The sequence below is a fragment of the Harpia harpyja genome, chromosome 23, assembly GCF_026419915.1.
Source record: "Harpia harpyja isolate bHarHar1 chromosome 23, bHarHar1 primary haplotype, whole genome shotgun sequence".
Taxonomy (NCBI): Eukaryota; Metazoa; Chordata; class Aves; order Accipitriformes; family Accipitridae; genus Harpia; species Harpia harpyja.
Genome location: NC_068962.1, coordinates 7436850 through 7452203, shown reverse-complemented (window position 1 = coordinate 7452203; position 15354 = coordinate 7436850). Strand labels below are relative to the sequence as shown.

Genomic DNA, 15354 nt, shown 5'->3' with positions numbered 1-15354 from the left:
CCCGCTTTGGACTAGTCTCCTGGAGCAGACTCATACTCTCCAAAAACCAACAAGACCACTTGGAAAAAGTGTTACTGACAATCTTCTATAAAATAAAGTAGCAGTAAAAGCATTCATCCAAGAAAAGGCAGGGCTCAACAGGGTTCAAACTTATCTCTTTGCCCTTTCAGGGAAGCACTTTCATAGCAAGCTAGAAGGCTAAGCTTGCCAGAACTATGAGGATGCTCTGCTAGTTCACATTTCGAACTGTGCAACCGCAGAGCAAACAACCTGTTAGGTCCGTGGGTGACACAGAGAGACTGGAGATAAGGAAATGTCACACTGAAGCACGGACTGCAGACTAAAGGTTTGGCCATTCATCTGAGGAACACGAGATACGGGTTCTAATCTCTGCTTTCAAGACAGCTGTAAAATGTATTAATGGTCCTTAGGGTGTCTTGTGAACGTTTGGTAGCCCGAGTCCTTTTATGAATTTGGACCTCGGCTGATCGTCGTTCAGCGATTGCAGATGCTTCGCGAGCAGTCAACCAGCAAGACAAATAGATCACACTCCTGTAGTCTCTGCTGTCCTTTGTGCAGTGCTACAGGCCAAAACCCACTTCTTGTAGTTCCTCGCTTTAACGGCAGGTACGTATTTTGCTTTCTCGTCAGTAATATTGTAAAAAATGAGAAACCACAGTTTAGTTAACCGGGCAAAAGTACATGTCTGCAAACAAACGAAACCATTAACTGCTCTTTCAGACTACTCAGCATTGCTTAGACTCTTGCGGGTTTTGGTTGGGGAAGTTTTAAGAGCACTTTTACATGTTCTAGGCGGGGAGAGACACGTCCCTTTTGCTAAAAAGACTGAACTGTAACAATTTCTATCAAACAGTTACCTGAATGGTTGTTTTAGACTTAGAGAACGTTTTTGCATGTGGATTTCTTTTCCTTTGAGTTGGTGCATTGTAAGATCCTGAAGTATATTTGTCTGTAGAAAAAACATAGACGTTGTTTCTTAATTTCAGCTACGATCTCAGGAAAGACTCTCTTGGTCCAGTATGTGAATTAAATATTACATTAGCTGAAGTATCAATGAATGCATCGGGTGAATTGTATTCACCGCTGAAATACCAGCTAGTATTAAATACGGACTCTCTCTCTAGTACTTTAGAGATCATTTGTCACCTTGCGGCATTTGCGTGAGGCTCACAGGATCTTCCAAATGAGGCGATTCTGCCACGGACACCCTTGACTTTAACAAAGTGAATGGTCCTGTGTTGAAAATCTTCCCAAAGGCATCAGTTGCTTTTACATTAAACTAATCTGTAAACTAATCTCCTGTTTTATCCCTGCTTGGGAAAGCCCTAGATGCAAGGCAATATTATGTTTTTTGTGCTAGACAGCTGATTGTGCAGGAGAGTAAGCTGCCTAATGACTAACCATTTTCTGTAAAATTTGATTAAAAAATAATGTTATTAATGCTCTGGGTTTCTGTTAATTCCAGCTTAATTCCATTCATTCAAATTATTAATTCCACAATAATCCTAAAATTTTCAGTTCATGCCGAACAAGTAAGTATTACCATAGTTTTCCATTTGGGTCCAAAATCTTCTATTAGTGTCAAACTGATTCTTTTGCTTGGAGCCTTTCCAACCACGTGGCTCAGGTACTGCTGGAAAGAAAGGTAGCGAAAATGGTAACAGCTGTTCTTATGACAAAAATGCTGGTCATCTTTTTTTTTTTAAATGCTCTATGCTTTTTTTTAACCTGGAAATGTGGTAAGATGTATTGTTCGCATTAAGAATGTTCTCTCTGTAACCTCTATGCCAATCTGTCCACATTTAATCAAAGCAACCATTAAAAGAAAAAAACCGCAACCATTCCTGCCCAAGACGAAGCAGTGATGTTGGGACTCATTTCGCTTACCTTTGTTCATCTGAAAGTAGGAGTTACTCTGTGTGAAGGAGGTTCCTTTTATTGGAAATTAAGACAGGGAGGCACCTCAAGGTGGAGATTCAACCCAGCTCAAGAGAGATGACGGAAACTGGCAAGGTGAAATCAATTTCTTAACTTATGATCACTGAAATTATTTACCACTAAATTTTTTGATGAAGTGACAGATGAAAATAAACCCCAGTCATCCAGAGGTGAGAGTATTGGTATATTTGTGCCCATCGGAAAAACGTTGCATGCATCCCTCTTTGTTGGGCAGAGAAGTGAATTCCTGCTATGAAGGTACCTAAATTATTGTTTGTGAATATTCTGTCTGACCAACTGTAAAGCTTTATAAAGCTTTACATGTCTGTCTGTGGATAGTGCTGCAGTCTACCTAGATTGGATCAAATTAGACTGGATCAAATTTACTCTTGCCCATATTTAGCCATAAATCAGTTCATATTCACATGCAGGGACAAATGGAAAGCAGCGCGATACAGACAGGTGTATTTGAGGCATTTTAAGACTCCTCTGTGAGCAGGAACCCACCTGTAGATCCACTGAACTTTGGTTCTTGGGTGGCAGTGACAGTACGGTAGACTACATATGCTGATCTTCGAGGTTCTGAAGAATTAAAGTCAGTCTTTCTTCCAGTTTCTCTCTCATAAGGAATATAAGAAGAAGCAGTTTGATCATCCTTCCTTTGACCCCTTGGTTGGTACCTTGGTTTGGCTTTGGGGTCTGAAGTGCGAATTCCTGAAAGTGAAAGAACAAACTTAAGCAATAATGTTGTGCTACTACTCAAAATTTGACCTATTGCAGGAGGTTGGAAGACAAGATTCAAAAAATGGTCTTTGTGGACAGCCGAATCCAAATACAATCAGTTATTTTATCGACCATGTGATGTTCAGCAATGAGAAGCTGATGCTAAAGTATATTACCTCCATTTTCAGAGGATCTGCAATCTGTTCTGGGAATACTCTCTGTTGGTCCTCTCCTTCCTTTAGTCTGTCCTTCTCTCTTTGTATTATTCAATTTTGTAGGAATTGCATTACCATCACCTGGAAAGGCAACAGAAAGAAGGTTTTAGCTGCTTGTGTGTAAGCAGCACACGGAATGGCACTGCCATTCTCTTCCCCCCCGCCTCGACGAGCTAGCGATTGGTTCAGTGCAGTTTTGTAACTGAGCACCTGACGCTTAACTCTCACGCTTTCTAAGAAAATACCATAATGCACAGGTTGAAGAAGACTGTGGGTGCAAAGTAAAGAGCCAGCTACAAATTACCTGCTCATTCTTTAGTCCCTCACTTTTCATGAATGATATTTATGAGCCCTATCCAATTGAGTTTATGGTATTTTCAAGATGCATGTCATCATAGTACCTAAAGCCTCTGAGAACTCAGCTGAGGCAATGCTTTGGGGAAACATCTCTGAATGTATCTGTCTTTTCAGACTGTCTTAAATGCAGCCCTGAACACAATCCCCTCATGCACTACTGTCCTCTGAGTGCTGACTACCTGCCCATATACATCCTTTCTCTGCACTGCACAGGTGGTACATGGACCCCTGCAACATCCACGGTTGAGCCCATGGAGACCAATGCACTCCGAAGGACACCTTCTGGCTGAACGACGAATTACCTCTTCTGTCTGTAGCATCTAGGTGCATCCTGGACACGGGCGGTTTGTGAACGTAACAAAATACTACAAATGATGCGGCTAAACTTGGAAGAGCCTTGGTCGCGCAGGTAAGCCCGCTTCAAACTACAAACAGAACTTCACAAGGGGAGCTGCAGTATGAAGCAACCACAGTGCTCTTCACCTGGCCCCTGCTACTCTGCAGGGAGACGTGGCTTTGCCTGTTCTTCCCTTTCTCCTGCTAATGTAAATAAGCGCTTTTGGTTCCCCTCAGTTCAGGCCAGAATGCAGCAGAAATTCTGTACTTCTGCTTCAGTTTGGGGGCTGGTTTAAAGCCCAAACAATCATAAATCCAGCCCAATCCAAACTCCAGTGAAATCCCAGGTGTGGAAAAATACCATGCAAAGCAAGACCATTCTTTCATCCCCTGCTGGGAGGAAAAAAGTTGAACGAGAAGCCCTTCTTGAAAGGAAACTGAAATTCTACTGCACAATTACTGCTACTACTATCAATATTTGCAGTAGGCTGAGAAGTTAAAGGTGGACTATTGTGAGGCTTCTTAAATATTTCCAAAGAATAAATCACATAAAAGATGCTGTAAAAAGTGGGGATCAGTGTATTTGTGCCCGTCGGCACATCGTTGCATTCATCCCTCTTTGCTGGGCAGAGAAGTGAATTCCTGCTATGAAGGTGGCTCTATTATTGTTTGTGAATATTCTGTCGGACTAATTGTAAAGCTTTATGAAGCTTTACATTTCTGTCTGTGGATAGTGCTGCAATCTATTTATGAAAATTATGCTGGATCAAATTTACTCTTGCCCATTTTTAGCCATAAATCAGTTCATATTCACCTGCAGGAACAAAATCAAAAGCAGTGTGATACAGACAGGTACGTCTGAGGCATTTTAAGACTCCTCTGTGAGCAGGAACCCACCTGTAGACCCGTTGAACTTTGGTTCTTGGGTGATGGTGACAGTAGGGTACAATGCAAGTGCTGATCTTCGAGGTTCTGAAGAATTAAAGTCAGTCTTTCTTCCAGTTTCTCTCTCATAAGGAATATAAGAAGAAGCAGTTTGATCATCCTTCCTTTGACCCCTTGGTCGGTACCTTGGTTTGGCTTTGGGGTCTGAAGTGCGAATTCCTAAAAGTGAAAGAACAAACTTAAGCAATAATGTTGTGCTACTACTCCAGATTTGACCTATTGCAGGAGACTGGGGGCTGGAAGATGAGATAGTCCAGTTGAAATATGGATTGTCCATATTGGACACCAAGAACAGAAATTTAGTAGGTAGTGCTAAATCATCTAACAGTTTAAAAAGCAACAATGAGGAAGGCAACTATTTTCTCAAAATACCTTTGCCTGTTCCTGTATTAGGTGAATTTCTTGGCTCCTCAGATATCCCTTTCTCTTCCTGTACTTCTTGATAGTGATGGCTTTTTACCAGCTCAGTGTGGTTGGTTTCTGCGGGATTAAAATAGCACGTATTTACTGCTTTAAAAAGCACGCAAAATTTTCATATCAAAAAATGCAGTGATATATTTCCTCTCACAGAGTTCATGGTCACAAAATCTTGAAAGCAAAGTCAAAAATTGACTGTAAACACAAAGACTAATGCTACTTTGAACTCGTACAATGGCTTTGACCAGTGCTGGCTCAGAATTCTTCTCATTATGAATTAGAAAATCTTCATGAATACTGTACTCTCTGCTTTTTCCTGAATGTAGCTAATGATAAATAAAGACATATATTACAAGGTGTATTCATGTATTTGTTACTGATCCCTCATCCGTAGTCTAAATATATCTAAATACTTTTTCAGAAATAGCTTATCAAAGCTATTTTAATATGAAACATTTTAGGTGTAGAAGTAAGAAAGAAATAATTCTGCCCAGTTCTATTGAGCAATTTAGGCTGGAAAAAGCGTCAGTTAAAAGTGCATGACATGGAGACAATTTTTCCATTCCCTTTTTTGTATTAGCACATCATGCTATTCAAATCTGTTTTACATAAAACAGTATTATCAAGATTTTATCCCTGAAATTTACACGAAATACACAACAACTATTATTTTTTTGATTAAAAGTAGCAGGTCTTATTTCTGCCCAGCGATTTTTGATGACTGATCTACTGATTGCTCTGGTGTCTTGTTACCTTAAGAACATAACTCTCTCCTAATATGGCGTCATATATTACTTATTCAGTAAAAAAACGAATACAGATTTCTTTCAGTCCTGTCACTTGCTCAAGAACGAAGGCGAAACCTAATGAAGGGGGTGAATATGTATTAATTTGTATTCCTTTGACCTTAATTATGTTGGATCAAGCCCAACAGTCAAAACAAAATGGAACTCTCTTGTTACTGTCTTTTAGAAGACACTTAAAGGGGGTATTTACTTAATCTCAATTTAGTTATAGAAAAGTTTGCGGTGTCACTACATTTCATCATCTAGACACCCAAGACAGCCCGCAGAGAGCGCGAACACCTCTGGGCAAGTGACTCATCTCACCTTCCTGTGGCACTATCTTACGATGCAATAAACAGCCCCGTAAGAGTGCCTGTCTCTCCATTTAACAACAGAGATCCCGGATGAGACATTTCAGCTACACACCTCGCCTTAGGGTGGTTAAAGTTAGACTACATAAATCTTGACCGTGAAGAAAAATTACATGAAAGACCTATGTTGTGTATCTCAGGAAAGTACACATAGGGTTAATAGCCCATTTCTACCTTTTCCATCTACAGTCGATGCAGGTAGTCACCACATGTGTGACACTATTTATGTATATCTGTATGGGGGAAAATTAAGTAAGTTTTTTTATCCTCTTTGTAATAGGCTGTCTTTTATTGTCACTAAATTAAAGAAGCGAGGAGGAGGGGCAAGCTATGTAATAGTTTCTCCCTGTGACAGTAATTTTAAAAGTGGTAAACATTGTCCAAGAAGATGAAAAGTACTTGCCTTTCTGCAAGTGTTGCTCAGTAGCTTCCAAGGGCAATAGCTCATTTTCCCGAGGTGCAGACACAGTTTTTGTTGATTGGTGTTTGTGGGGGTACTGAATCCCGTAATACTCTCCTAAACATACCCCAAGAGGGGAAAAAAAAAACCCCAAAGTTTACTATATTGGCAGCATTGCTGTTTAGGAAAGAGTGACTAGTTTCATATTTACCAGACTTATAGCATATTTCCTTTATTGCTCTTTCCTCTTCAAGATCTGCAGCAGTCCTAGGCACCCACTCAGGAACACCTGTAGGAAATATTTTTAAAAGATTACCAGGTAGCTTTACAAAGACCTTCAACAATTCTTGATAATCAAGGACCATAGTGACTTTCATTTTGGTCACGGTTGGGTTTTTTTCTGACTGTGACCTCTGCTTCTGGACAGAAAAATGATTCCTTAATACTGGGTATTTCCAAGTGCAATGGAACTGCAGTTACAACCCATACTAAGAAGCTAATGTTTGTTGATTTAAAAGGATTCCAAACCACCTTTAGTGCTCATTTGGAAAATGATCCTTCATTTACACCCAAAAGGAAATCTTCCGATTAAACATGTCACCAGGGAGTGCTTGTCGCAAAACCTCTGCCCAAAGTTACTGCTGTGTAATGTCTGCCGGCGGAGCTGCTGAAGCGAGCACTCCTTACCTGTCTCAGTGAAGGCTCCTAAGGCTAGCAGAGCCCTGCTTTTGATACCATTTAAGTTGACGTGGCTTACTCAGACTGAAGCCGAGTTAGGAAGCACTAACGGGCAGCCCTGCCAGCCAACCTGAAGGGCAGGGGGAAAGTGAAAAGCAGCTTGGGGCTGCCTGAGAACTAGCACAGTAATGTGCAGCGTGCACGCGTGAGAGTAGGTTCGTCTCTCACTTTCAGTCTCTGGGAATGTGCAATTCATTCCTTCCCTATGCATCTCTGGTCTCTCAGGCAACGGTTTAATGACATGGAAAAAAATTGGAAAAAGAAAAGAAAATAAATATATACACATTCACATTCAGTTAAACTAGTGAAGAGTTTTGTATGGGTTCTCTTTGCTAGTTTTAAGACGAACTTCCTGTAGTAAAATGAGACTGCCTACAGGGTTTAGGAAGTCAGTCGAACAAATTACTTAAGTTGAAGTCACGCAACTGTCTTTTGTAAACAAACCTGTGACTTCACCTTCAGTGACGAGTGTGTACAGCCCCTGCTTTTGTTTCCCAGAAAAGCAGTGCCTCCTAAACCTGTAATTTGGCCCCTGAATTTTGAGAAATTTGAAGAGTATTTGATGGTCGTCTCAATTGTGTCAAAGGAAGAAAAAACCCGCTTACAATTCTCTTCCTCTTCATCGTCCTCTTCATCATCGTCATCGTCGTTGATGTTTATAATCACTGGAGGATGAATTGGTAGTACAATATTCTTTTGAGTTCTGAGTAATTCTTGACGATGCGCTGGATGCAGAATCCCTCCTTGGACACCCTGTTGCAGTGGGGCACCTGCAGAAAAGAGCATTATATTTATTTTGTTAGGCGGGAACTAGAATATCAAATCCAGGCTCAGACCAGCAGGTATAGTTTTGAAATCATTATCATGCTGGAGGAGTCGTTAAATAGACAGATTGTGCCTTTTAGGAAAAATCTTCTGCAGAGGCTGGCAAAAGAGCATCTTCCCACTACAGAAGGTGTGAAAAAACAGGTAGATATTTACAGCATGGGGAAACATGCGATTAGTAATACCTGGGCTGAAGTGAGTAAGGCAGTTTAGGACCCCACCTGTGAAAATATTTTAAACATGCCGAGTAATAGGCAGGCCTGTATCCCTCCCCATGGCATCAATTGTGAGGAATTTAGCAGCGCTAAGCACGGGATTACCTATTTTTGGCTTGTAGACATTTTTTTTCTATCAGAATTTTCTGAATGACAGCTCTCTTTCTTACTCAGTCCAAAATGTAGATTTTGAGAAGGAATATGAAGTTCATGAAAATAATGTACACTTAATTAGAAGACAATCGGGAGAGATACTCTTTTCCTTAGGAATTTACCCATAATGTTTGCCACAAAAGTATTTCAGTACTGGGATAGCATTTTGGGAGAGCCAGGAAATGCAACAGACTGAAAATAAAAATGATGAAAAATGGTGAGCCTGTTTGTACTGTTCAAGCCGACCAGTTTGCAACTATAAATACAATCAGGATTGAAGTTGGGTATTTTTTCCACTTTTAAAGAAAAAGATGAAGCATGGGCATTTTCTTTTAGTCCAGTTGTTGTTATTCTTGTGCATCTCTTGCTTGCCTATGAGCAGCATGCATATCGTATTAGACCCGTTTTAATAACGCTACTGCAGATCAGATTTGTCCTATCTCCTGCAAGAGAAAGTAAGATACAACATTTTAACCTGATAGAGCCTTTTTCACTGTCCAGAACAGGATATTATTAGCTCTGGGGAGGGTAAGCCAAATCAGGCTTGAATTAGTTTAACAAGATTTGTAAGTATTGAAACGAATAAATGCAGTTTTAATGTTTGCAATGTTATTGTGCAGCACACGGACTTTGAATTTATACGTACTGCAGTACAAAGTAAAAGGCTTGGGTCCATTTTCTCGTTCGGATTGTTGAATGTTGCTCTTATGCAGGATACCCTCGTCCACAGTGCCTCTTGGGCACGGTCTCTGACTCACACCGCACCCAAAAGCGTGCCTATGTGATGTTTACGACAGCACTAGGTGCCAGGGACTGATGCTGTGGCTGTGGGAACTCTACTAAAAGCCATAAGGGCACTCATAGAAACAGCACTCAAGTTCTTGCCTTGGTCCTGTGTGGTTAGTTAGGCTCCACATGCCCAGGTATGACAGGCTACCTTTTCCTGGGCGATTTTCAGGAACAGAAGGTGTTTGCTTCTGACTAGAGGTCTTTGTGGACTTCTCTTATGACACCTGTCTCCAGCTCTGGAGATAAGGCCCACGAACAACTCTGGTTTAGTCCACTTGTTCGTGCATCCATGACAAGTCATGCTGCCTTGCTCTCACTCCTCTTTCCGCCTGATTTCTGACAGCTGTCTTGGTTCCCTGCCCTGGACTCTTACCCTGTTCCAGGCTCCAGCTGTCTACCAGGACTCCTGGCAGACAAGAGCTCCTTTTTGAAAGGACTGAGGAAAAAAAACAACTTCAAATGGCGGGTTTTTCCCTAAAGAGTTGTGCTGCGTTACACACTATTACCGTACTTCAGTAGCCTGCACCCAGTGTTCAAGCCCGAAAGGCTTATTCAGAACGATGAACTGGAAATACATCTGCGCACACGGCACTGTAATCTTATGTTATCTATAGAACGGGTGTCTCATCCATGTAACATGTTGTGCTCTATCAACAGATGTTGCTGCTAGTGGCCCTACCAACCTCCTCCCCCCACCACACACACTACTTTTCATTTCTCTTAAATGATTACCTGCCTACTAACCGTTTTCACTGCTAGAGGGATTTCATCTAGCAAATACCCAAGGAAAGCAATATTTTTACTCCACGGGTCTCAGCAACCTAAATTGCCACTTGTGACTTCATCTTTTACGTCCCTGATAGTTCCGAAGATCCGCAACATGAGAGCTAAAAAAATTCACGTGGCAACCCTATTCAAATGCCAATACAATTCCTTTCTTGGCCTTCAACTTGCTGGGAGAGCAGGTCGTACCTGATTGATTTGCCACGGTACATTTCTGGGCCTTAATATATATTACGTAAGCACCGGAAGGACATTTTTGTGTATTTACTTGCTCTAATGCACAAATTGTTGAGAAAATATTTTTACTCACTGTTGGTAGGTGGCAAAAAAAGTCCATTTATATTACGAGGCTTGCTATGATGGAAGGCACAGTTGAACCTCACACAGCCTACGGGTTGTGTTTCCCAGAAACAGGGGACGTTGCTGTACGTTCGCTGCAGGAGAAAACAGTTTTCAGATACTGTAAATATAACAATAAAAATGGACTAAATGGCTTCGTACATGGTGTACCGCTGTGAACACCTGACTATGATTTTGTGGGACCACGTTCTGACATTTTAGAAGATCTAAAGTTATCTCTAAAGTTATCTTAAGCTCCAGGTAGCTATAAAGCTGTCTTGAGTTAGGTCAGTGGAGCTTTCATGAGGTACAACTGTTCCCAGACAAGAACAGGAGTAAAGCAGTGTGCTTACTGCACCGCAGACTTTTCCTGAGATGCTGGGAAGAAAAAAAATCTATTAGTCACTTAATGGACACGTGGCGGAGTTTCCTTTCCTGCACAATGGGATAATCAGGTCAATCTCAAGATGAAATCTGCTGTACAAGTGCCAATCTTAACACTAGTGCTCTCCTGCCGTTAAAGGACCCGGGTCCTTGGGAAAATAAAGAGTAAGAAACAAAACCCAGAAAGATTCCCAACAAAACCTGAAAAACTAAAAAGTTGGGAACTTGCAAGCCTCGTACAGACTTGTCAGACTTGGATTTCAAAACACGGGAGAAAATCTTTTGTTCCAGTTCCCATTGGGAACGTCAACTCGGCAGAAGAAAGTCACTTTTGTTTTCAGACTTAAAAACCGTGCTTGAAGAGACTTGCTCCTTTCTACCTTTATTTCAATATCTCTCAATCTGCCAAACAGATGTGAACATCTCCCCTGTCTCCGTAAGGAGCCCTCAGAATCACAGCCAAGAGGTTTTTCACAGTGGCAGAACCTGCACCTGGAACCCTCATGAGGAAAATGACTTTGTGGGTAAGTCACACGAGATTCCCATAACCTAGCGGTTGCCTTAAACGTGAATCTCCTCTTTTGAAACATTTTGGTTTTGATTCATGGGGGAGATGACGCAGTAGTCCACATGTAACGGTACTACGGTGACAAGCATTTGCAAGTTACTGCAAATACTCAGGATTTGATGTTGTGAGACAACTGTCATTACTCTCTGCTCACAGCATCTCCCAGCTGTTTTTATACAAGACAAACAGAAGCCTCATGGCAGCAAAAGAATATCTACAGGATTTGTTTAATTATTGCCGCTTTCCTCATAGATACACTCCCACTGCTGCTCTCCCTCTATCGCTCAATATGTGGCCAGCTAAAAAGTCTGCACAATATTGGAGAGAAAGCACTTTCACAATGAGAGTCACTTTCGTTAGTCATACTTAAAATTATTTTTCTGTATCTCTGCCTTATTGAAGTTTACAGATATTAGCGTCATCTCCGACTATGGAATTCACTTCTCCTTATAACCTGAGGTATCTTCCTCAAGCACATGATAAACTCATAATCCCAAAGAGGCAAGTGCTCATGGCCATTACCCTGAACATGTGAACTCAGGTTTATGTCCTGGATATGAACTCCATCCCAGCCGAGAGCTGGAAATGCCAGGTTGCTGGTCATTTCCGCAGGAGTTTGTGTGCGGTTTTTTAAAGGAAAACAAAGTCACGCTGGGAACTATTTGAATACTTGAAGGTAAGTTTCACCCAGTTCCAGACATTAACAGCTGGGTCTAGGAGCAGCATCTCCAAAGCGTGCCACTTTTGGACTGGAGTCAGTACAAGTGGGCCATCCCCTGAGACACGCTGGGGTCTGGAGCCAAAGCCCACCTCCCAGGCACTGACACCTAAATCCCCGGTGCTGAAATGGATGCAGTAATGGACGCAAATATTACATAATGAGCCTCCCTGTCAGCATGGGTATATCGAGAAAATCAAGGACACAAACCACTCTAAAATCTACAGCATTTACCTGTGCATAGGGGGAGTGAAAATGGGAATAACGGTCATTCCCAACTGCAGCCATTTTCACCTCTGGTGCTTCTCCTCCACTCTCTTAGTACTGGCGGAACATACGTCAAACCGTTAAAGCTGTCAACATCCAGGCAAATCGTAATCTTAGCCTGAAAGCGGTAGTTTTCTTTCGAAATCTGGGCCTTCAGAACCTTAGCCGAGCTGCTGCTTTGAAACAAAACTCCACCAGACGCCAAAAGACACTTGAACGAAGGAGCTGCTGCCTTCTCCTGGCTTGTGGAACCTACGAAGGCAGTTGTTGTCCGGTATAGAATGTTAGCGTTCCGCTGTTGCCAAGGGCTCCTCCAGCTCATGACATCAGCATGGTGGTGCTCTGGGACCTGTCCGGCTTGAACATCTTCGTTTATCTCCATTGCTTCAGAGTAAAATAGGGAAGATTGGACCCTTTCAAAGAGTCTCCCGGTGCCTCTTTAATGTAAAACGGAGCAAAGCCATCTGTCAGGGTTTAAATAATGCCCAACTCCTTGCCGCAGGAACTGTGGTCTTGGAAACAAATCTTTGATACCACAAAGACAAATCTTACTCTTTGACTACTTTTTAAACCAAAATCCTGGTGCCCAATGTGTTTTTTCTTACTGTTGGACGGAGGAGCTTGCTCCTTCCTGCCAGTACACTGTTGGCTGTTAACTGCTTCCACTGTTGGGGTTCATTGCTTTTTCTTGCTTCCACGATGGCCACTGCCACGGCTAAAGCAGAAAGAGCAGCGTACACTTGTGTCCCTAATTAACACCTCTGTTCCCACGCAGGTCCTAGGCTGCCTCTGACCAAAAAATACCTCGCGGGGGAAAGAAAGTTTCAGTCCCGGCAAATGGTAAGGCATACGGTCATCCCCAGGACAGGGGGTCAGATTTGCAACACTGAGAGACACCAGTGACTCGGAGGTGAACGCTTCAGAGCACTGTTAGATCAAAGCCTGGGAACGTTTCAAGTGAAACATCAAAGGCAGCGCAGAAAGGATAAGGAGCCGCAAGCTCAGGAGAGAAGGATGCCATCGCTTGAAGATCATCAGGATACAGATGAAGCCAAAGAGAAGGGAGGTAGACACAAGGCAGAATTCAAGAAAGAGGAGTAGTGGTTCCTAGCACCACCAGAAGTGCACGTGACTGGTGGTTCCTTGGGAAAAACCAGCACCACTGGACTGGACGGACTCATCCCCGGAGCACACCTGTACTGTACGCCATTGGTCTGCCGGTGGGCATGGTGACCGATGCGTACGTGAGAAGCGGGCGCCAGTGACCCCGTGGGCACAAGCGGTACAAGGCTGGCTCAGCCAAGCTGGGGAAGAAGTACGAAGCCGTTGAGACGACTGGAAGCCTCCTCGTCTCTCTAAGGAGCCTATCAACTTGTTTGTAACTCGAGTATCAGCGGGTGGCCCCTTGAAGACTAACTGCGAAGGGAAATACCGCATGCCTGGCCACCGGGACTTTGTCACTGGAAGAAGGGGATTTCGACAGGAATGACGTCACCACAGTACCGAATGAAACTGCTGACTGGGATGGAGGTGGGGAGTACTGGCGAGACCTGCGAGCGGAGAAGCGATGTGAAAAGGCTCCCACAGTTCTGTAACCCCTGCAACTGACTGGGGGGCGTAGGGGAAGGAAAATTCAGGAGAGCAGATGAGGGCCATGAATAATGCACTGTTGGGGGCAGGAGCAGCCATCGGCAGGCAGTGTTAACACTGCCAAGAGCTATCCAAACAGGGGCTCTTTGTAGCTGCATGGCCCTGCCTGAAGGAGGCACAGAAGAAGGTACGGTCAGGAAGAATTAATTCTCTATTGGGTTTGCGTGGCAAGGTTTCGGTAGCGCGGTGGGGGGCCACAGGGGTGGCTTCTGAGAGAAGCCGCTAGAAGCTTCCCCACGTCCGACGCAGCCCATGCCAGCCAGCTCCAGGACGGACCCGCCGCTGGCCAAGGCCGAGCCCGTCAGCAACGGTCGCGGCACCTCTTTGATAACATGTTTAAGAAGGGAAAAAAAGTTGCCGGGACTCAGAAACTGCGGCCGGAGAGCAGAGTGAGGGTATGGGAGAGAAACAAGCGTGCAGACCCGCAGGTCAGTGCAGAAGGAGGGGGAGGAGGTGCTCCAGGCGCCGGAGCAGAGATTCTCCTGCAGCCCGTGGGGAAGACCACGGTGAGGCAGGCTGTCCTCCTCACGCAGCCCACGGAGGTCCACGGTGGAGCAGATCTCCACCTGCAGCCTGTGGAGGACTGGAGCAGGTGGATGTACCCTGAAGGAGGCTGTGACCCCGTGGAGAGCCCACGCTGGAGCAGGCTCCTGGCAGGACCTGCGGCCCCGTGGAGAGAGGAGCCCACGCTGGAGCAGGTTTGCTGGCAGGACTTGTGACCCCCCACGCTGGAGCAGTCTGTGCCTGAAGGACTGCAGCCCATGGAAGGGACCCACGCTGGAGCAGCTTGCGAAGAACTGCAGCCCGCAGGAAGGACCCCATGCTGGAGGGGTTCGTGGAGGACCGTCTCCCGTGGCAGGAGGACCGTCTCCCGTGGCAGGAGGACCGTCTCCCGTGGCAGGGACCCTACGCTGGTGCAGGGGAAGAGCGTGAGGAGGAAGGAGCGGCCCGGACAACGCGTGAGGAGCTGACGGCAACCCCCATTCCCCTGCGCCGCTCGGGGGGAGGAGGGAGAGAAGTCGGGAGCAAATCCGAGCCCGGGAAGCAGACGGGGCTCGGGGGAAGGCGTTTTCAGACTGCGTTTGGCCTTCTCATTGCCCTGCCGGGCTTCCATCGGCAATAAACGGAACGGCCGTCCCCGAGCGAGCGGAGTCTGCTCTGCCCGTGCCGGTGGCGGGCGAGGGATCTCGGCCCAGGAGCCCTCTGAGGAGCTGCCCAGCCCAGGAGGGGAGCGAGCGAGCGAGCAGGCGCCTGGCGTCCCGCCGGGTCAAGCCACCACAGACACCGAGGTGTACTGGGGAACCGGGGGAGGCACAGGCGAAGCCGGAGAGGTGCCGGCGCCCTGGGGACAGGGCATCCCTGTGCCCGGCCTGGGCGTGTGGCACCCCGGGAAGCAGAGAAGACAGCCCCGGGGAAC

General features: G+C 44.7%; 1 protein-coding gene across 1 annotated transcript; it reads right to left on the bottom strand.

The window, feature by feature from the left end:
- Positions 1-134: 134 nt before the first annotated feature.
- On the bottom strand, positions 135-12308 carry LOC128135351 (uncharacterized protein C12orf50 homolog). Its single transcript, XM_052774177.1, has 12 exons — positions 12255-12308; positions 10322-10445; positions 7852-8016; positions 6720-6797; positions 6512-6625; positions 4908-5015; positions 4488-4694; positions 2859-2978; positions 2467-2673; positions 1565-1654; positions 879-970; positions 135-299 (listed from the first exon to the last, which is right to left on the bottom strand). The coding sequence occupies exons 1-12, from the start codon at positions 12306-12308 to the stop codon at positions 135-137; spliced, it is 1524 nt and encodes a 507-aa protein (XP_052630137.1).
- Between the last annotated feature and the right edge of the window lie 3046 nt (positions 12309-15354).